Source organism: Lepidochelys olivacea (genome assembly GCF_965140295.1).
Source record: "Lepidochelys olivacea isolate rLepOli2 genome assembly, chromosome: 14".
Taxonomy (NCBI): Eukaryota; Metazoa; Chordata; order Testudines; family Cheloniidae; genus Lepidochelys; species Lepidochelys olivacea.
In genome coordinates, this window is record NC_140424.1 from 11028911 (window position 1) to 11052591 (window position 23681).

Genomic DNA, 23681 nt, shown 5'->3' on the forward strand with positions numbered 1-23681 from the left:
TGAAGACCCATGTGCAATATTTCTCTTGTTGGTTTCACATATGTGTTGCAACAATTAGTTTGACATAAATGGCTGACATTTAATCAGGAGACTCATATAGTCCACATTCTTCTTAATACAAAATTACTAATTTCAATACTAATTTAAGCAATTGCAAATAGAAAGTCAAGTTAAACTAAGCATTAAAGCAGTGCTATATACACTGATAGAATTAAAGTGTGTCTAATTCTCTACTTTCATTAGAGACATAACCATATTTCTAGGGATCTGAAAGAAATCATAAAAATGCATTAGTCTGGAAAGTGTCACATGTCACCTTTCTCTTTTTAAGGTTATTTTAAAGTATTTATAAATAAAAGTAGGTGTTCTTGTGTAAATCTAACTGCAAAGCTGTCTTGCTGTGTGTCCATTCCATCTCAAGTTTATGATGGGGTATCCACTCCACATAAGGCCAGAAGGGGTTAAGGTAGCAAGGTAGGTTAATTTACTGCCTGGGCTGCACCTGGAGGAGCAGCCAGGGAATAGGGATTAATTAGACATGAGGCTCAGATGGACAGGAACAGAAGGGGCCTGTATAAAGTCCAGGAGTTGAGAGCAGAAAGGGAACTGCAGCAGGGTAGTCTACAGTTACTCCCTGGGAGGAGGGAGTTTGCGCTGCAGAGCCAGAAAGGTAGCAAAACTCAGGGGAAAAGCAGGGATAGGGCAGACTTTGGCTCCTGATGAGGGGGGCCCCTGAGTTGGAACCCAGAGTAGAGGGCAGGACTGGGATCACAGACAAGGCTGTGGACTGCCTGGGACAATTCATGCTGGAAGGCTTTGGTATCCCGGAAGGGGGAAACATGCCAGAGGGCTAAGCCACAGAGAGGTCCTGGAGAGAGAGAGAGAGAGAGAGAGAGAGAGAGAGAGAGAGAGAGAGGAAGGAGCGGAACTATTGGAAGGGGCATTGACCTTGCAGAGCTAATCCCCAGAACTGCCAGGAGGTGGTGCTGTCACACCATCCACAAAACTGTTACAGCATTTTTACTGCTTACTGTTTTCCAGAAACTTGGTATACATATTTTTCAACTGCCTCAGTTCAACACAAGCATTTTTATAAAGCTGTTATATATATATATATATATATATATATATATATATATATATATATATTAAGACAGAACTTGTTTCAAAAAGTTGTCAGAGCAGAGTGCTGGGAGTTAGGATTCCTGGATTCTAGCCCTGGTTCTGCCACTGACTCACAGCGTGACCTCGGATAACGTGGCCAAAATTTTCAAACTTGGATGTCTCAAGTAAATATGGCCTGACATTCCAAGGTGCTGAGCTTGTGAATTTAGGGCTCGTGTACCATACCTACCTTTCTAGCTCCTAGTGACTTCAACTGAATACGTAACAAATATATTTTTATGTTTTTTCTCTTTTTTGGCTTTTAAAAAATATATTATTGGATTGGCAGCCCTCCTACAGTGTTTGCAACCTAAGCATTGTGGCAATGTGCTAGTGTACATCAACCAGAACCAAAACTAACTGGGAGCTGGCTAGAAATAACAGTAAATCTGATCAGCCTAATTTCACCAAAATGAACACAAAAAGTAAACAAATGGCAGAAAATGGCCAAAATAAATTAGTTGTAAAAATTCTTTCAGTTTTAACAATCAACAGTGTTATTAGTAACATGATTTTTAAAAATATAATCTTCGTAGTCCTTTAGTGAGCTCCACCCAAAATATTCATAAGACCTAAACACAGCTACTTTTGATCAAGGGAGTTCAGAGAAGATAGCTAGAGTCAGTTTCAGGAATTACTTTGTGAGTTGCGGGGATGTTGTGGTAACCGAATTATTTCCATTGTAGCTGATGACAATACCCTTTGGACGCGGAAGCTGAGGACTTTGTGACCTTGAGGATGATCCAGAAGAAAGGCTGTCAACATGTTTTCCTCAAAGAAAGAAATAGTGAGAAAAGAGAAATAAAAACCACATTCAGGGAAGGCAAAGTGTTTCATGGACATATAACATCAATTTCTGAAAGTCTTGCTCAGGCAAATAGTTCAGTACATGTCAGGAAGAGGAGCATGATTTTTCCCCATGAACTTAAATTAATACCCTGTTCTAGTTCTGGTAAACTGAATCATTATGACCAAGTTTTTTATTATTAATTTTGATATTGAATAGAACAGAAGTGTCTCTGGTATTGAATGTTTTCCCAAGCAAGCATTTCAGGCTTCTCTGCAATATCCAGCTTGTCACAAGATCCAGCATTTTGCAAGTCTTGCAATCAGCCATATCCAGCCTTCTGGGTAATAGGAAAAAATGTGAAGGCTCTAAACCTACTCCTGGGAGGGAATGAATGTGATCTGACCCCCTCCTTTTGGCTCTAGGAAGGCAATATTTAGCACCTGGATTCATTGTATAACATGTGCACTTGATCTGAAAAAATCAGAAAAATAGGACGCTGGAGTTGAGAGCTCCATAGCAGCTGCTGAAAATAACTTATCTCTGCAATGCTTTATTTATCCCTCTGCCCCCTCTTACTTCTAAATCAACAGCTCAGGTGTTTCACCCCACTTTCCCAGTCCTTCCTTCCTTCCATCCTTAGAGAGGATCCCATAAAAGAAAGCTTCTGTCAAAAGGACAAACAAAACCACAAAGAAGCCTGAGGCTACACAGCTTCAGAGTGGGAGCTAAGTCAAGCACTCAGGTTTTCAGAAACAGACATCACTTGCTGACATGTGAAGACTGGCCCTTCAAATGAAAAGAGTGGGTGAAGCAAAATAATCTTGTATCTACCTTTCTTAAAGAGAAAGGTAGATGCAGTATATAAATCATCCTTACTAGTGCACCAACCCCAAATGGAGTGTGCATCGGTACAATCTCTCAGGTATCAACACTTTGCAATGTTAATGCACCTTTCCGCAGAGAATTTCATAACATTTTATAAACCATTCAATAATTAAAACCTTTTGAGGTAGGTGATACAATATAGATGGGGAAATAGACATGGAGAAGTTAAGTGACTTGCCCAAGATCACAAAGTGAGTTAATGCTCAAGTAATGAATGAACACAGGAGTCCTGCCAGACTCCTAGTCACCTGCTCTAATCACAAAGCCATACTCCCCATCCCACCCACCCCCAACCTACATTTTTGAAGTGCTGGTTTACATTTCATGCAAGGATGACTACAGTGTTAGCCTGAAATAATGTTAGAGATCAAGCATCCTCTATTACTTCCTTGTAGTGCAAAATGTAGAAATATTCAATGTCTCACCAGCTAGCAGTTGTGTTGGTGAACATCTTGCAGAGCCTGTGTTACTGCATGATCCATATTTATCCATCAGGTCTAGAAATTCTTTCCTATAATAATAAAAATACCTTTGTTTTTTATTTATTTGACTTCAGTTACAAATGCACCCTTGTAGACCAAGTAGGATGCCGTTTGTTTAGAATGTATCTCTCACATTTTCCTCTGAACACCCAATTTCCCCAGACTACAGCATACTAAAGGTCAGATGGCTCAACACCAGATGAAAACCGATGTTTTTTGTCAGACATAAAAATACAGAGAACAGATATGTGAAGGACAAGCACAGAGGCTGATGACAGTCTCTCCATTAGATGGGCCGGTTACCACAAGGTACAGAGGTTTAATTGCTAGCTCTATTCACCCTGGATTGCAAGTGCCTCTGAAGCAGCTCAACAGTCACCCTTCAGAATGAGAGAGTGGCGCTGCTTGATTCCAAGAGGAGTTATTCACTAACAGAAATTCGATGCACAGCACAAGGGTAGAAAGCTTTTGTTCTAGCTTTGTTATTAATTCTGAGACACAATATTTAATACATAATAGGAGGATGAAAAACACCTGGAACCTGTTTTTGCTTTTGCTACACAATAATAGATCAGATTTCATTCATAGGATTTATACATCTGAATTCTCTCATGTGTATTCAGGGATTCTTCTTTATAAATACAGCTTTTTCTTTGCTTGCTCCACTGGAAAAGCCAGTGAGCTCCTATTAGCTTTTCTGATTGTTGCGCTCAACATTTTGTCTGATCAAGTGCACGACTTTGAAACGTGAAATGTGACACTGTCTATTTTTCTGCATTGTTTTAAATGTCAGCTGACTTACTTGACTTGCAAATATTTAGGAACAGGGAGCCTGATTCTGACCTCACCTTCACTAGTTTTACACCAGCATAATCGACTTCACCAGAGTTACTGCTGATTTACTGCACTCTCCACATATAAAAATGAAAGATACTTTGAAGCTTACAAAATATTTTTTTGTGGGTTTTTGAGAGAGATTCTGGTAATTTTATTTGAAAACACTGACCAAATGAGGAAAGCTAGCTACTGGCAATTAACATCTACAGCTTGCTTCTGTTCTCATATAAGGGCAAGCATTGTTATGTATTCTGTTTTACAAAAAAAAAATGGAGGGCAGCCCTCCTGCAACAAGCCTGTCATAACAGAGCAAGCTGGCAGAGAAAGAATAATGCTGCTTTTTCCTCCTCTGACCACCTTCTAACATGTCCACAGAAGTACAGGCACTTCACCCAAGTGGTCAAATGACTCACTGGCTCTCCATTTCTTTCAGGATCCAGTTAAAATTGCATTGGTTAATTTAAAAACCATCTGTGAACTCCTTCTACCACAACCCAGGAATCACACCCCACATTACTTTCCCTTCTGATCATCTAGCACTACTTCCTTCTCTACCCCACCACACAACCTTGCTACCAATGGTGAAAGACCCTTTTCCTTCCTAGGCAGATGTTTTTATCCCTCCCTCTAATTCTGAATACCTGTCTCCCTTGCATACACCTCTTCACTCTCTTTCTCCTGCAATTTTTTACCTCTGCTACTGAATTAATTCTGTAGAGTACTGCGGGATGCAATTTGTACAAAAGACGCTACAGGAAAGGTAGCGGTTTTCCCCAGTACTATATTAGCAACTGAAATGTCTTATTCAGCAAGTAGTTGTCTAATTTAATAAATAGCTTATACAGTCCAAAAGATGAGAACACTAGAGGGAGAGTTGACACTGTACTTGCATATAAAGAGTGATAAAGTCTTCTTTACATCTAGAATTTAGGTAGCATCAGATATCCTTCTATGGCCTTGTTTCAGGGCTGTTGTGCATCAAAAAGAAACTGAGACACAGATTTGAACGCACAGTTACCATCACGGGGTAGAAATTGTTTGTAGGGGTTTCAGGATTCAAACTGACACCAAATTTTCTAACAGTCTCCATCTGCCTTTGTCCCATGCACTTATACAAGCAGAAGATTAAAAAATATTTTGGCAAGTAGAAATCACACAAGATAGATCTTATGTTTCCACAGAGCTCTCTGTCCTGGTTTCCGGTCAGCACAATCAATTTACCTCTCTCTTCTGAGAGAAGCATACCTTTCTTTTAAGGTACTGGGCCCTAATAGACCGAGCTGCATGTAACTACCTAACTCCCTGAGCCACCTCTGAACACTTGCCAGGAATTCACAGATTCCTAAATTCCAAGGCTAGAAGGGACCATTGTGATCATCTAGTCCGACCTCCTGCAGAACACAGACTTATAACTTATAACACAGAACTGCCCTACAATAATTCACAGAGCAGATCTTTTAGAAACACATCTAATCTTGATTTAAAAATTGCCAGTGATAGAGAATCCACGATGAGCACTGGTAAATTGTTCCAATGGTTAATTACTCTCACTGTTAGAGATTTATGCCTTATTTCCAGTCTGAATACTTAATACTGAATACTTACACCCATTGGATCATGTTATACCTTTCTCTGCTAGACTGAAAAGCTCATTATCAAATATTTATTCCCCCTGTAGGTTCTTATAGACAAGTAGTTCTCAAACTTTTGTACTGGTGACCCCTTTCACATAGCAAGCTTCTGAGTGAGACCCCCCCCTTACAAATTAAAAACGCTTTTTTATATATTTAACACCATCAGAAACGCTGGATGCAAAGCCGTGTTTGGGGTGGAGGCGGAGAGCTCGCCCCTCCATGTAATAACCTCGCGACCCCGTGTGGGGTCCCGACCCCCAGTTGAAGAACCCCGGTTATAGACTAATCAAATTACCCCTTTAAACCTTTTCTTTGATAAGATTAATACATTGAGCTCATTGAGTCTATCGCTATAAGGCATATTTTTTCTAATCCTTGAATCATGCTTGTGGCTCTTCTCTGAACCCTCTCCAATTTATCAACATCCTTCTTGAATTGTGGATACCACAACCTTACATAGTATTCTAGCAGCAGTTACTTTAGTGCCAAATACAGAGGTGAAATGACGTTTTTTAATCCTACTCGAGATGGCACATTTATGCATTAGCCCTTTTGGACACACCATCACACTGGAAACTCTTGTTCAGCTGATTATCCACCATGACCCCCATATCTTTTTCAGAGTCAGCTCCCAAAAATCTAGGCCTCTGGCTCAATCCACAGCTTCATCTTTTTGTGGCTCCTTTCCTCTTTGTAAACTTCATAAATAAATCCCTGGGCATTAGTTTCCAAGATTCATATACTTAGTGCTATATACCTACAGGTATGTTTTGGATTCTTCCCCCACAAGAGGAATACACAATTTGAATATACAGCTGGTTGCAGAATGAATCTCATAAATCTGTGAATCCTCCTTTGTATTAAAAATATTTACATGATTGGCTCTGTAGAAATCAACTAATTACTATTTCCAAACATTTCTGAAGTTTCAGAAATAGTTCTTGGACTAATTAGCAACAAAATAATTAAAGCTGAATCCATTATTAAACATTATTTATTCAATTAAGAAAAAAATCCCTACTAATCAAACACTGATTATACCTTCATTTAAGAAAAATCAGATTGTAAAATGTAGTCATTACTACCACCACCACCTCAGGAATAAAGGTAAAAGTAAAAAAGAAAAAGGTGGGGAGGGCCTATATCTAAAAGGTTGTGAACCATGAACACCAGAAAACTAAATATCACAGAGTTAGGGTGGAGGTAACATGAATAGCCAGACTGTGATATCAGTTACAGCACCATAACTCCAGAGTAATTCCATTGACTACACAGGGTCAACTCAAATCACAGTTTGGTACACTGCTTAATAGCAATACAAATATACTTATTTAACTGGTGCTTATCTACCACCAGGTTCTAGTCATATACACAAAAACTTATGTATAAATGAAGTATTTAATATAATATATATGTACAGTGGAAGGAAATTAACTGAGAGTTCTAAAAGGGAGTGAGGACACATTTAAAATAGCTAGTGGAGATCTTGTCACCGGACAAATCACCCGAATGATACTGGGGCTCATGGATTTTAATTATTCAAGAAGGTTAGAGGAACTAGGTCAGTATGCTTTGGATAAAAGCAGATTAAGAGTGAACTTCAGAGCTATCTAAAACAGTCTGAAGAAGAGAGAGAGGATAGAAGCTACAAAGCCATTTGAACTACTGTCAAATACAGGAATAAAGAGGCACAAGCATAAGATTAAGAAAGGCCATGCTCTAAAGGAATTTAGGTGGACTTTCTTTACATAGAGGGCAGTTAATAAATGGAAGAGCCTAGGAAAGGTAACAAGAGTAGCAACTCTTTAATGATTTTCAAATATAGTTACATAAAAATTTGGAGGAAACAGCTGCTAAATCAAAATGGGGGATAGACCTGGATGGGCTTCCTGGCTTCTTTTCATCCCAACATTTCCTATGCCAGTGTTGGTTTATATGATTATCTGTAGATAACAAGATTAAAGGGATATTTTAGTGTAACTGTCCTTATAATGTAGGAATTTTGGACTATCTGCTCCACTGAATAGTTTAACCTACTTATCCCAACTAATTCAGAGCTTGTAAGTAAGAGACTGAAAAGCCAATTCTGAAAAAAAGCAAATGCAAGGACTTTATTTTCAGATGCCTGGCACTAATTAAAGTTGTTCTACTGACAAATACTAATCATTTTTTTAATACCACGTCTTATATTTTAAAAAGACAACAAATAGTCAGGAAATCATGATTATGACGACAGCAAATACTTTATAGTATTATTAACTGTACCATGTAACATTTAGACTTTATTCATGAAATATAAATGGGTCAGAACTTGCAGCCTTTACTAATGTGAGTAGTCCCACTGAACTAACTGGGACTGATCGTTTGACTATGGTGAGCAGGATTCATATTTTCTGTTTGACTTATAGACCAGTTTTCATATATTCATGGAATGTAGACAGCATAGCCCTGAAAGTCAGATAGAAAATATATTGATGCACTTTCAATTCACCACTGCCATCTTGGTATCATAGATTGGGGTATACTACATGTGCATATGGGGGGGAAGATAACAAAAACCTCTGTACTGTACTCTGAGAAAATGGATTATGCTATAAAAATGTTTACGCAAAACACAAAAACAAATTACGTTGTGGATATCTCAAGAGTAATCCCAAATTTATAAAACATCAGTATATGAACAAATATTTTAGTGAAAGTGGTTTATTGAGGAAGAGGGATGCTGTAGTGGTAATTTTAATATAAACATTTTAACTCTCTTACTTTGCTTCTTCATCTCTCGTAATCAGCAAAGACACGTGATTAGTCGCTGATGCCATTCGCAAAACATCAACAGCTCTGGAAGGGAAAAAAAGCCAACAACAATTAAAAAAGTAAATCTACCTATTTTCACTGTTTGAATGCAAGGGCTCTGTATCCACTACATAGAATTAAAATGGCAGAAAATGGAACAATTTCTTATCTTAACAGACAAACCATTTTGGAAATATGCCTTTGATACATCATTCCATTTAAGACCTGGGCTATCATACGGCACAAAAAGTTTGTATGGGGTAAAAGCTGGCTTTTAATTTTGTACCATTCAACTCTGGTTTGTTTATTTTTTAATCTGTACTATAGTAGTTTTATTTGAGGGGGAGGAGGTTATTTTTAATATAAATCCTAATTCCACCAATGTTTTGGGCTTTATAGTAATAGTCAGACAGCCAATAGTCAGACCCTATATATCACACCACATAAACAATACAGGCAACTTCTCTGCCTTAATTACGCCACCCAAGAGAACAAGAAGTGCCAACTATTAGCATATATAACCAAATCACTTGCTTTAATGGATATCCAGCCAAATACCATGATAATCACAGTAATGTTAAATAAAATATTTTATTAGCTCAACAACTATTTCGGTATGAATTTACACATATATACTGCAAACCTACAATACAACATGAAATCTCTTTAATCAGCTCTTACGCAGGCAAAACTCCCATTAATGTCAATGATAGTTTTGTTGAGTCAGGACAGCTATATTGAGCTCTCTGGGACAATCTGCAGGTGCAACTCCATGGACTTGGTGCAGTTATATCCTTTTAATCAGTGTTTAATTGGGTCCAAAGTCTTTGACTATATAACACCAGTATTAGTAACATTTTTCCAAGCTCTAGATAAATATTTAGTCATCTTTATGAACATACCTTTCACTGGTTACACCAACTAAGTTTTCTCCGTTGACATCTAAAATTAGGTCTCCAGTGAGCAATCGGCCTGATAAGGAGATTAACAAAATATCACGTAAAAGCTATACGAATGAACAGGGAAAAATGGAAAATACACTCCTATTACATTAGATTAGATTGGAGCAAAAGTAAGAATGATTTTATCACCGTAGGCCTTGATCCTGCAAACACTTAAGCATGTGCTTAACTTTACTACTATGAGTAGTTCCATTGATCCTAACGGGACTCCTCACACCGTGAGCATATTTGTAGGATTATGCTCCACAGGTGGGGAATTAGCTGTCAGCTGAGTTTTGAATTGATGACTACATGTAGGTTATCATATATAAATTAAATATTTTTGTGTTTTTTGATGTTTATAATAGCTTTCAAAGCAGTTCTTAGTTTGAACCACTCAATGGCTCTGTCAACATGAGTGCAGAAAATGTGTTTGCTGAGCAGTTTTAAATACAAACTTGGGAAAAGTTGTTTTTGGTTTTTTACCCCCCAAAAGCTAGTGTGGACAAGGCCTGACCAAGTTTTTGAAACCTGGTTGAACCTAGTATACACTGGAATTTTCTCCCCAGTCTAAACTCTATACAATACAGTTTGGTCCTTCCATATAAATCACCTAAAACATGAACATTAATCGGAATTTATTAGAACAATATATAAACACAGGACCTGATCCTGTAAGGTGCTGAATGCCCCTACCTCCCACTGAAGCCACTGGGAGTTGAGAGCTTTCAGCATCTCACAGTTTGGAAAGTTGACGATGTGGACAGATCGCAATCTGATTTCATACTGGCCTGATCTAGATTTAAACGGATGTCCATTACTGTGACTCCTCCACATGCTCCCCTTGGAAAATGATGAATCTTTGCTGACCTACACATTACTGTGTGTGTACATACTGAAAATAAAATTAAAAAGGACAGTTTGCTTTCTTGACAGCTTCCTGTGTAATGTAGGATTCTACAGAATACGTAACAGTAAATATTTACTATCTATTGCAGCCATCCCTCCAGGCAAAATTTTCTTTATGAAAATGCCATAGTCTTCTTCAGTTTGCTCCCGATAACCTCCAATAATTTTAACACCTGTTGAAAAACAGATATAAGCAAGAAACTGGTCATTCCCTCCATTGCACCGAACACATTCAGTCAAATGTCACAACAGATTGAGAAACTTCAACTCCCACTGATATCAGTGTGAATTGCAAATGCCCAGCAGGTACCCAGCACCTCTCAAAATTTCACTCTGTTAGAGTCAAATATGTAATCTAATTACCTAATCCATTTTGACAGTCAGAAAAAGTAATGCGGTGAACAGCTCGATTGATTCCATAAGGTCCCATAATAGTCCTAAAATAAATAAATAAAATCAGAGCTGCTGCAATTTTAGTCATGAAGATTCACTTGGAGAAATATACATGTGTACAAACTACAGCAGTTGCTATTATACGTCCAGTAAAAAAAAAAAAGCAAACGTTTTCTTCACTGGGTATTGTAAATACTGTGCAGATGAAAAAATGAAAAGACAAGATGATATGCTCTGGCATTTGAATATCAAAAACAGATGGTAAAGTAGTACTATCTAAAATACAGTGGAGGTTTTGGGTTGTCTTTTTAAAACGAAGTATTTCTTACCAAAGCCTTACTCAGGATAACAGAAAAGAGGGTTAATAATAACAACAACTGTGCTCCTATTTAGAACAGGACAGCTGGCAACCAGGAGAGATTTTGTTAAAGTGTTTAAGATGAAAATACCCATGGCTGTAGTGGTTTCCACAAAAATGTTTCCAAAGTTAAGTAAGGGGAGAGCACAACTCTCTAGACATTCGTTAGGAGTGTTCTTCCTCCTACCATCTCTCTTTTTCTCATCAAATAATATTTGTTCTCTCTTGATTTATGAAAGCCTCACTCTTAACGCCACCTCCAAACACAGAATGCCAGAGGTGAGAATAAGGGCAGACTGTCTGAGCTGCCAAACAGCAGAGGATTTTTTTTTAATGCTCTTGAAAATCACGATGTCAAGAATTAAGGGGGGGAAAAATCACAAAATAAAATGATAATCTTGGGACCTGAATGTATAATCCCGTAGAAAATATTTCCAAGACTAATCTAACAACAGACAAAGCCTTAAAAATCTGGGTACAAATTGGTATTCGCTAGCCAAGCATCATTTATCCATTTATATTTTTATTCAAATGCAGGCTATTGAAACAAACCCAAACTTGCATTACAAAAAACACCCTCACTCGGTTGTTCAATTTTTAGGGTGGATCTGCCAGCCCCAACAAACAAGAATGCAGCAGTGCTGCTTAGATTTTCTGGCATGCCATAAATAATGTTCTAAATTAGATGGTTACTTCTATTTTCTATATCAGAACAACTACAATACACAAACAATGAAGAAAAAGAAGATCAGAATGGAGGACACATATACTCAAAGCCTCCCATCCAGCACACAACCAGTATACCAAGCCATATGCTGGGTATTTCAGCCAGGACAGGAGCTGGTGTCAGGGCAAGCTGCAGAGCTAGAGGAAAGGGGGAGGACAGGAGAATCCAGGTGCAAGGTAACATACTGGGGTGTATATATCCAACGCAACACTCCAAATTCTGCTCTCTCCTTTTTGCACAACAGAACTGAATCAATTCTGTTGTCAGGGGCCTCAGCATCTACAGAAGAGGAGGAATTATTAGCTCCATAGTGCCCATCATGCTGTCATATGCAAGATAAGTGGCACTGAGGTCTGTCTGCACTTATCAAGGTACACACCCCTAATAACCTGAAAATATTAGCTTAAAAAATACCCACAAAGAAAGAAAAGAGAGCCAACCTAGTAGACAAGCAAGCTTTTCTCTGGTTTGTAGGTCCTTAAGACTTGCTAAATGGGCCTTTTACCCCAAGTCACAAGAAGGAACTAGAAGGGAATACTACTTTTTAAGAACTATGCCTCAGATGCTCGTGAGAACTCACTTTCACCCCAGTAGTTACTCTGAAAGCTCAAACAAAATTATGAAACCTAATTAGTATATTTTATCATGATCGGAAATGAAAATGTATTTGTTGGCGTAATTTATACTTGCGTTGCTGATTGAGAATTCATTTTTGTAAGCCATGCACAATTGAGCAAAACTATGATTACATGGTGATAATTTGGGAAGCAGGAAACATCTATTCTGGAAGAAGACATTTTTATGACTCCTCTCTCAAATTTTTCCCCATACAGAATTGTTTAGATAGATTCATTAATTAATATCTGTAAAGGGCTTTGAAGCTGAAAAATAATATATAAGGAAGGTAAGTAATAATTAGCATTTACAGGTCTACCATAAATGTGTGTTTTTATCATTGAAAAGCTCAAAAAATAAGAATCACATCACTTTCAAGTTAGAGCATTTTTCCTTCTACAGTCTCATCTTCCGGCTTTTTGTACTAGTCACATATAGTATAATGCTCTGTAGTGCTCTCAAACACCTTTAAATGTAACAGAGCACCCACTGCTTCACATATTGCAAAGCCAGAGACACTATGTAAGTATTTTTTATTTACTAAAAAAAAATAAAGAAAAAAGAATACATATCTGAGCTCAACTTGATCTTTCTCTAAGTAATTGCTTTCAATACACTAGAATAGCCATAAAGAACACTTACTTTCTCCTGATCTTTTAATGTTAATCCAAACATAGGCGGAAAGGTGGCAGATCTGGTTATGTCAATAGATTAGGTCTTTGGTTCATAAATAACTTAATTAACAAGAAGAAGCCTTGAATATTATTAAAGTCAATTTCACCACAATCATAATTTTTTTAGTATTATCATATAAAAATGCAAGAACAAACTTCGAAGTTCAATGCTGAAGTTCCTATGCAAGGGAATTTTGTTTCCAGAAGGATTTACAGGACTGGAATTTAGGCTAACTTTTCAGTCTTGAAAAGAAACAGAGTAACCATCCAGAATAACAGAGCCTAAGGGCATGGCTACACTGGAAACTTCAAAGCGCTGTTGCGGGAGCTCTCCCAGTGCTCCTGGTAATCCACTTCCAGGAGGGATTGGCTCCGCACTCGGAGCCCATTTACACACGCTTTAAAGCGCTCTGACTTGCTGCCCTCGGGGGGTGATTTTTCACCCCCCGAGACAGCAAGTTAGAGCACTATAAAATGTAAGTGTAGCCAATAGGACACACATTGCAGCACTATAAAATAATAAAGAATAATCTAACTTCGGTATGGGACATTTCCAATAAAAATGCGCTTTTAAATATCCAACAGCAAACTGAATACTGGAAACATCTTTTCAAAAGATTAATATGCTCTACAAGAAGATGCTGCTACAGTGAAAAGAATATACAGGAGGCTAAGAAAAACCCCTCTGAAGGGAGGAGAATAAGATGTCACTAAATATATATATATAAATGCCATCTGCAAACATATATTATGTAAAAATGAGATTTAAGAACAGCACAAAGCATGAATTCACATTGGGCATTAAGTTGTTTCTATACTACTTTCACTAAAAATTACCAAAACTATTCTGTGGGTATGTGGTATTCAAACCATGGTAACACAATGGATACAAATACTAAACTTATTAAGTCGCCCTGAGGTATGTAAAATATGGGGGAAGGTTGGAATGGAAATGATTGCTCATAAAATTCTGAAGAAAACTGCTGGCAATTCAAAATGCAGTAATTACAAATCAGATTGTCATAGCTCTGCTGAAGAGAACGGACTTATGACCATTCACACCAGCTGAGAATCTGGCCCTAAGATGCTTTGGAAATTCTCACCCCCAATATTTTTCATGTCACCAGAATAATCAATTAATCTTGATTATTTAACATCTAAAAATGTTAATGACCTGCCCAATACTAGTAAAATGATATAGAAAAGAAAAACGATTCCTGAACTGTGCTAAGAGTAACCAGTAGCAGTAATAAAAATAACTAAAAACACATTTTAGTGTACTTTGTAGAAGGAAAAAATAGATTAAATCTGATCGTTAATATAAACCATACAATATTTGATATATCATTCTCTTCTCTCCTACAAAATTTTGTCATAAATACTATTAAATAGTTTTACATATTGAGAAAAAGCAAGTAAAAATAGTAAATCTTGACACCAAATAATACCTAAGTGAGAATACAGAACATTTGTGCTATATGTATAATTGAGTGATGCTGAAATTTCTCAGAAGAAACAAAAAACCCATTAAAACCTCACACTCAGACTAAAATATTTAGTGCCAGAACAGATTCTGAGTGCTAATAGCTGTGGGGTAAAATCCTAATAATAGCTATTAAAACTAAACCTTCAGTACTTTGTTCTGTTGTTTTGTTACCTACAATATATTAGGGGGTTTAAAAGTTTGATATTCTAGTGTACTGAAACAAAACTAAAAAGAGTCACAGATTTCAAAATACCTTTACTGCACTTTTGTTAGTTCACACACTATGAAAATGCTATTAAAACCTAATGATTTGGCATACCAGTACAAGAGAGAAAGCACATCAAAACGCTCTGGTTCATCCTCATCCAACAGTGAAAGCAGGGACATTCTTCAAGACACCAGTGAAAAGAAGAACAAAAGCATCCAAAAGACACTCAATATTTCTAATTCAGTAGGATAACAATTACATGCTGGACAATTTCTGTTACCAACTAAAAAATCTCAACAGACAGAGACTGAGATGAGTGTCTCTTTCTATTTAATCTCTTCTGAAACCCTGTGCGTCACATGAGCTAATTCACCTATCAAAGCAATGTTTACTTTTTTCCCTTTATGGGATATGGATTTGTAGCAACCTTCAAGTCTCATAAAATACAAATGTGAGAAAAATTACTCGCATTAGCCTCAAATATGATTAAATGATGATACTGCATGTCCATCTGGCAGCAGACAGGTCACTGATAAGATACATCTTTTTTTACATATCCTAGAATTTACCCCCTCCAGATGATCCTCCAGATGGGGTCAAGTACAATATACAGCTAACTCCCTCTCTTTGATCTTTTTAAAGCAATCTTCCTAATAGATTGGATTACACACACAAAAAGAAAGCCAACTAAGCAACAGACAGACAGATGAGCCACCCATGAAAGAAACAGCAAAGACCATCAGTCATTTTCATTACACTATTGTGTACTCTCAGTCATGGCAGTGAATTAAAGCCAAGTTAAAAAAAAAACACACTAGTGTTTTCATCCACAGCAGACAAGCATTAATGCAGAACCCGGATGATTACCTTGACAATTTATTCTTTTTATACAGACCGAAGTAAATGCTATAGATAATATTTTTAATGTATGCTCTTTTTATGGAAAATTGATAGCAAAATGTAAGGAATATTTTCCTGTTGTTCTTACTTTTTTTTCCTGTGATCAGGTAAGCAGAAAATAAAATTCCCTTTTAAGTCACATTTCAAAATTATCTCATAAACATTCTTTCCAATATTCCTCTCTTTCTCTCCAATTCATTTTAGTAATCCTGCCTTTTACTTCGTTTTCTTAAAGCAACAGACAAATTGATAGAGAACAGAGGTGGTCTCTGATTTAGATCCCCACAAAATAGTCAGAATACATCTCAATGTACAGAACAAAGTAACAGTGAAGTGGGGAGCTTTCATAAAACCATGCAAAGGGTTCCCAGAAGCTGTCCCACAATTTTCAGTGCCAATATCCTGAGACACTTCTTTTAACAAATTACTAAAGCCAAATAGAGTTTCAGTGTCTGTCCACTCTAGATAAAATCTAATGGGCCTACAGCAAGAATGCTTGAAGGAATGTACTATGATAGAAGGAAACCTGCAGAGCCGTTCTCCTTAATCTAACAGAAGACCTGTCTGAGATCAGGCATACTCTAGTCTAGAGCGAGACGTGTATTATTTTAAAGATATTCAACGTCTAATATTTTGGCAAAATATTATTTCATACCATTTTCACATTTCACAAATGTTTCTTGTGGAGGTAGGAAATGAGTACGTAAATTCGCCTCACTCCTCCTTTGCCTAAAAAAAAAAAAAACTTGACTGAAGAGCTCAATTCGCCTGTCTTTCGTTTCTTTGTAAAATGAAATAGTGAAACCTGTCAGTTTCTCTGTGTTTCTCTCACCTCAGAGCTTTGTTTCAACAGAAAATGAATCCCCTCTAAAGTAGAGAGCAGCACTGTGACAAAATAGTATCTGCCAATGTCTGGAACTGCACAGCAGGGTGCCGTGGCTATCCTAGAAATGGGCGCACATGCCAGAGAGTGCCTCCTTCTTAAAAGTTGTAGTGCGCACATTCGGCTGATATTTCATTTTTGTCAGGTAAGGCTTTTAAAAAAAAATTTCACCGTAAGCACTGCACTGTGTACAAACACACATAAAGAGACAGTCCCTGACTTGAAGCGATTATGGGAAGAGAGAGAGGAGTTCAGAGGGGTAAAGTGACTTGCCCAAGGTTACACAGCAGATCGCTGGCAAAGGTGAAACAGAACCCAGATCTCCTGACTCCCACCATGTTCATGTAAGGAGTTCCAATGGGGTCAATAAGACTACTCTCATAAGTTCAGTGACCTGGATTTGGCAGTGTAGACTTACTTAGTCCAGTTTAGCTCCACCAGTGTTAGCAACATTAGGACTTTGCAGTAGACAGGCTGTTAGTGTTTTAAGCACCATGTCATGTAATCTTGCTAAAACCATATCTAATTGACATGGTGCTTAAAACACTAACGGCCTTTCTACAGCAAAGCTGCCAATGTTACCAGAACCAATGGAGCTGAATCAGTCGTATCAACAGTGGGAATTTTGTGCAAAAATATCCCTTGTATAGACAAGGCTTTGTTGTTATTTAGGGTCATGTTTTCTATTTAACCAGTAAAAATGTCATTCAAGGCTTTATGTACTCATAAAAAAAAAAATCAAATCACAAACAGACGTTCATTTTTCTTAACCACAGATAAAAGATTTCCTTGCAATATCTAACCAAATAGGAGGAATTCCATCTTTTTCTTATCCTTTAGGTTTTTTCTGAGGAAATTGATTTTAAAAATCTGAGAAAGGTCTTTCCTAAAAATCAGAAAAGTTGGTTCATGCTATAAAAACTTCATCAGAAAATATTTATATCTTTTAAGCATTCTTAGTTTATTAAATACATTACAAGGGTAATGTACTTATCTTCCTCTGTCAACTTGTTCCCACCCTTGTCCATCTTTTTGTCAGTCTCTCAAACAATTACATTACCTTCTTCCAGTTAGCACTTCTGCATTGTTCAGCCTCTCTGAACTCATCTGCAAGGCCTGACCTTCTCCACGTTTAAGTCCCTCTTTTTCCACCTTTAGTGAATCTTTTTGATTCACATAGAAAATCTCTTTTGTTGCTCCCGACCTCTGTCTACATCTCTCTTTCAGACAAACTCCTTCAGGTCATGACATCACTTGTATGTCTGGAAAGAACCTAGCATATAACTGGGCACTACCCAAACAAATAATGCATAAAGTGATGATGATAATTCTGAGGAAAATTAAATTTAATAGACGTTTCATGTTATTCTAGTATGAATAGATAAGAACACACAACATGTTAGACAAAGAGATTAAGATTCTTCTTTGAACAGATATAAATTATAAATTACTGATGGTATCATTATGTGATGACTTTTCTCGAATTATATTTTATTACCAGTTAGCAACTGAGGTTAGACATATTCAGGTAATTTATCATCTGCTAAATAATCCTGTAATCCTTGGTAGCAAGAATCATGGAATTATTTCATAAAAAAAAAAGTCAATGATAAATTAAATCAGGGAAAAAAAATCCTACAGAAGTCAATTATATAACGGTAACCTTTCAGGTTAAAAACCTTAAAGGGTGAAAATTCATTAAGACGTTATGGCCCTTAGCCAGGTGAATGCTTTGTTATATAATATGGAAAAATACTTGCAACTGGTCTATCATGAAATAGTAATTAATTTTAAAAGAATTGCGGAATATGTCATTGGAAAGATTAAAACATATATTTCATTAAATGACACATGGTTAATCTAGAAAAAATATGAGAAAATAGGCCCAAGCAACAAAGTACAACAATGTGAATTGTACCAAGAATCAGAGGGGTAGCCGTGTTAGTCTGTATCCACCAAAACAATGAGGAGTCCGGTAGCACCTTAAAAGACTAACAAATTATCCAACACAAATTTGTTATTCTTTAAGGTGCCACCAGACTCCTCGTTCTTAATGTGAATTGTTTTTGTCTATTCCCTTCTACATAGCTATTTTAAACACAAGGAATGTAATGTTTAAACTTCCTGTAAATCTCAATTAGCATCTGAACATGTGTATTATTGATACATCATCATATTATCTAAATATATTAGAAAATTGTGAAGCGTCACATGCAAAGATTGTGCCTAATCTGCATGTGCCTGCATCGACACAGAGAAACTGGGTAAGTTACATCTACAAATGACCAGACATGCACGACTATGATCCTTGCATAGCACACCCAAATGAGGAATGCAATTGTGTTCATATTTTTCATGTACACACCCACTGTTCAAAAAATAATAGTCAAGCTTTCTGAAGAACCATGATCTGGTATCAGTGACAATGCAGATAACTATGAAGAATATTTAGCTAAGTTTCTTTGGCCCTTTAAAAAGGATACAGCCATGTGCTGCATAGGACATTTGTTTTTAATTTTCAATTGTTTGTAAGAAACAAAAAGAAAATTTATTTCTTTATTGATTTTGTACTTTTCCATCTGGCAAATATACAGTTTTGTTCTTTCAGGTTCCAATACAACTGAAATTAAAATGGCTATTAATCTGCTTATCTTTTGCCAGTATCCTTACAAATTTGTGAATATGGTAAGTTAGTTTGCCAATACTGAGAGCAGAACCCAGCAAGTTGTGCATGAGCACAACAGTCATGATACAATTCTGCACAAATTGTTTGTGTATGTTTTAAATTATCATTTTTGCTGACATGCTTGGCATGGTTATCTAGTGGTTTGAGAAGGATCTGTGAGTTAGGATTCCTGAATGCTATTTATTTTGAGCTAACCATGGAAAGGTTCCATTGGTTCAGTAACAGCTGATTTAAGGGTCAGCTGATTTAAGGGTCAGATTTCACTATAACCACTTATACAATTAATATAAAACTTACTTCTGAGACAGAGTTGTTAGGAAGTTAATTAATGTTTCTAGAACACTTTTTTGCATGAAAAAAAACAAGACAGACAAATGCAAACATTATTATGCAGAGAAGTAGCATGCCATAACATATAAACTCCATCTTTTGCATGACCTTATTGTTGCTGGCTCATTCCTAAGAGAAGCTCATTAAATACATATCTTCAGTAAACTTATAGCATGATATTCTACAACAGGAAAGTTTTCAAGGGAATATTGGTTATAATTATAATATATGCAGCTTTTCATCTCAAGGGCATCAGTTTGCAACCAGTGTAGGTTAAATGACTGAAAGATTTAAAAGCTGTTTTTATTTGGTGTTTGGTGGTCTCCATCTGGTATCAAGTGTACATGTGTCTACATTAAAAAAATATAACCAGAGTTGGTACTATTTTGCAATCTTAAGGTAGTCTCAGTAGGGAAACTGAGGAATGAATGGACTTGACTGAATTATTCTCCAACCCTTAGGGGTCGCTGCTTTGAGGCAGAGATGAGGATTGTGTGGCAATCTGGGGAAGCTTTTTAAATGGAAAGACAGAGGCCTTCAATCTCTAGGGCCATTGTGAACAAGAAATTGACACAATTAAAATATTTACATTTGTAAGAACTTGCTTTGGACTGTGTTTACCTTTAAGAACTCACTGAAACAACACACTATCACCAACCAAGGCTAACAATGAGAACTTGATCCAGTAACCCAACAAAATTTACCTTTTATGTAAATTTAGGGACTCTGTAGCGGCCATCTTCTTAGATGAACTGTTAAATGTTCGGAATAGAAGATTCTGAAAGATAAAGGACAGACCCTCAACCCAGATTAAAGATTGCTGTTAAAAAGGAGAAACCACTTTTAGAAACTTGCAGATATGTTTGATTTTAAATTCTCATACTAATTTACTAAATTAATTTACTAAATACTAAAAAAGACTGTTTGCCTGAAGATAAGTGGGAAGAGATCACTTCTGGTCATAACTGGTTCATGAATTCACTGCTGAGGAGCAAGTACCAAAAGCCTAACATCCTCAGCTCAGTTCTTTGTTGCACCACTATAAATTCAGAGTAACTCCACTGGCACAAATAGAGCTCCTCCAGATTTACACTGAAGAGTTACACAGATTTAGACCCCTTGTGATTTAAACCTTCTGTGAAACCCAATACAGTAATCATGATTACATTGTAAGAGGAACCTCAATATAATCCTAAAGAAGAAAATATGAACTCTGATTTTATTCCAATATTGATTATAGAGTTTTTCCATCTAGTTCCATATACAGTAAAGGACCATAGATTTTCAGATTCTGGGACTTGCTATAAAGCACAGTTTTCCTTTATAGCCTTTAAAAAAGTCAGATATACAGGTATGGGATATAAGGTGGAATTAAATATTGTTAATGAAACTTTGCAAAAGGGTCACTCCTATAACAGCCTCACCAAAACTGAAGGTCCATGAGAAACATGTCAGAATGTATTTAGGTTATAGTCATCTGATAAAGTGCTGGAACATTACTGGTGTGAAAATATCCTACCAGTTCATTTAACGTCTAGTTCCAACACGTTGGTTTTAAGTGAACATGACTTACTTCGTCCTCCCTTGCTTTTACTATCTCTACCCCTTCTGTTAACCAGGGGAATTATGAATATTGTTTTCACCCCTTTCGGCTGAAGAAACAAGCGTCCTTGATTGTAACAAGAGTCCTTCAATGATTCGTGTAATCAGTGTGTTACCAGGACGGGTTGGTATACCTCATTTTAGAAGGTAGCAAATTCATTAGCTGCAACATCTGGTGCAGTTGCTTGTCACCCTCTAGAGCGGCACCTGAAAACAAGATGTGCCACACATTCTGAAAATGCAGCCCAACTATAGGATCCAAAGCTTATTGTTTCAGTTGTGTGGGTTTTGACTTAAAGTGATGTAAAAAAGGAACTCATAAATCATAAAAATCCAAGGTTTCAGAGTAGCAGCCATGTTAGTCTGTATCTGCAAAAAGAAAAGGAGTACTTGTGGCACCTTAGAGACTAACAAATTTATTTGAGCATAAGCTTTCGTGAGCTACAGCTCACTTCATCAGATAAAATCCAAGTAATTACAAAGCCAAAATCAGGTAGAGCTTGTTCTGCAACTCTGAAGCCTTTTGAAAATCTAAAACAAAAACCAATTCTCAGAAAACCAATGCATGAGTAATAACTTGACTTATCCATGCATCATTTACCAATCAGTAGAGATAAGTACCTACACTCACAAGAGGTGTCCTGAAGTTTAGCCTAATAAAATTTGCAAAACTCTGAGTTCCTTGGATGAAGTTCTACATAAAAGTGAAAAGTATTGGTATTCTTTCAAACCCATCAACTAATACAATGATTGTAGCATAGCTGCCCTCAGTGTGAGTTTGATACTCCCAATTCCCCCACACACATCCTAAATAATGGCAAACATTTTGCACCACTTTCAAATTTTCCATCAATTGTTGGACATGTAAAGTTTCTTTTTAAAGACACAGACCAATTTGTTCTTTCTGTCCTTAAGTGTATGTTTGTGAAAAAGTAAAGAAAAATATTTACATTAAATAAAATTTTTAAAAGACAGACTAAGCTTCCCCAGGAATTTTTGCTCAAGGTTTCATTATTCATTCATCTTCTCTAGATAATGCTATTGTCACCTATAGGGCGGGGCCAGCACAGTTAGGATTAGCTACCTTTGTGAATTTCTGTGAACTTGATTGTCATGAAATCACTGCTGTTAACATCACATTGGTATGTTACACAACCTGTCAATGTTTCCTACCAAAATATAGTCAAATCAATACACAACGGGGTGACAATGCAGCAAAATATAACCCATTGACTCAAACTTGATCCCACTGCAAAAAGCCATCAGGACACAGCATACAGACATGGTGTTCAAAAATTTGGCTTGCGTCCAAAACCATGCCATTTGCAACTATTTGTTCAAATAAATGGAATTACATCATTACATCCATCACTCTGTACCAAGATGCCATTACAACAACTCTGAACTTCATCAACTCACTGCTATGCATGACTTCACAGAAGGGCACTGCCTGAAAATGCCAGTGTGCTGCATGAAAGCATTATGATGCAATAGAATAGACTTGGCCAAAAAACCAAGGCACTACAGTGAAACATTGCAACCAAGTACCATCATGCCATGTTATAACATTGACTGTGCTGCATCAAGACTCCCTAAAACCATAGTGTGGCAATCCATGGCAGGATGCTTGCTTGGTCCAATGCAAACAGTCTGACATGAGCCTGTGGTGAGGTTCTGCACAGCCCCCAAAACACTGCAGGCTACAGGAACTTCCCTACAACGACATAATGGCATGTAGCCCCTGAGAAATGTCCCTGCAGCAAAGGGTCCCTTCACATTAGAGAAACAGCCATGAACCTTCCCTGTGCTGGTGGATGACCCTGCAGAGACATTTTTGCTGGGGACAGCCCTGGGGGAAAAAGGGTTTGGTGGGGTGACACTCCCCCAAGATCAGACCTTTGGGAGAAGCAGAATGCTCCCCATGCTATCCCCACTGACAGTGCAACTGTGGCCCTGGCCATGTCCCCGTTGAGAATGGTTTCCCTTCCCTGAGGCAGCCCCACTAAGAGTGCATTCCCACGGCAACGTTCCCATTCAGAGCGCTCCCGCCGCCCCTGGGCCAGCCCCATTCAGCGTGCTCCCATTCCCGTTGCCATGTCCCCATTGGGAGTGCTCTTACCAACGCTGAGCTGCCGCCACTGGCAGCGCCCCCACTGCCCCTGCCCTGCCCCCATTGGGAGCGCCCCCTCTGCCCTACCATGTCCCCAGTGGCAGCACTCCCTGTGCCCCTGCTATGCTCCCAGTGAAAATGCTGCCCATGCCCCTGTCATGCCCCCATTGGGAGCGCCCCCCCACCCCTGCCATGCCCCCAATGAAGATGCTCTCCCCGCCCCTGCCATGCCCCCATTGGGAGCGCCCCTGCCATGCCCCCAGTGAAGATGCTC

The 23681-nt window shown here is 37.7% G+C and overlaps 1 protein-coding gene across 9 annotated transcripts in view; it reads right to left on the reverse strand.

The window, feature by feature from the left end:
- The window catches only part of STXBP4 (syntaxin binding protein 4), a 144639-nt gene that overhangs the window by 120191 nt on the left and 767 nt on the right, over positions 1–23681 (reverse strand). For 2 of the 9 annotated variants that reach the window (XM_084646897.1, XM_084646904.1), the window contains exons 1-9: positions 21919–23437; positions 21432–21504; positions 20400–20473; positions 10799–10872; positions 10513–10608; positions 9488–9557; positions 8556–8630; positions 3265–3350; positions 1803–1935 (exon numbers count right to left, since the gene is read on the reverse strand). In XM_084646897.1, coding sequence (XP_084503023.1) covers positions 1803–1935; positions 3265–3350; positions 8556–8630; positions 9488–9557; positions 10513–10608; positions 10799–10872; positions 20400–20434 — 569 coding nt within the window. In that variant the 5' untranslated portion in view covers positions 20435–20473; positions 21432–21504; positions 21919–23437. Of the gene's footprint in view, positions 1–1802; positions 1936–3264; positions 3351–8555; positions 8631–9487; positions 9558–10317; positions 10408–10512; positions 10609–10798; positions 10873–20399; positions 20474–21431; positions 21890–21918; positions 23438–23681 lie in introns of those variants that run through there. The other 7 variants (XM_084646901.1, XM_084646902.1, XM_084646900.1 and 4 more) reach the window with 6 other exon arrangements.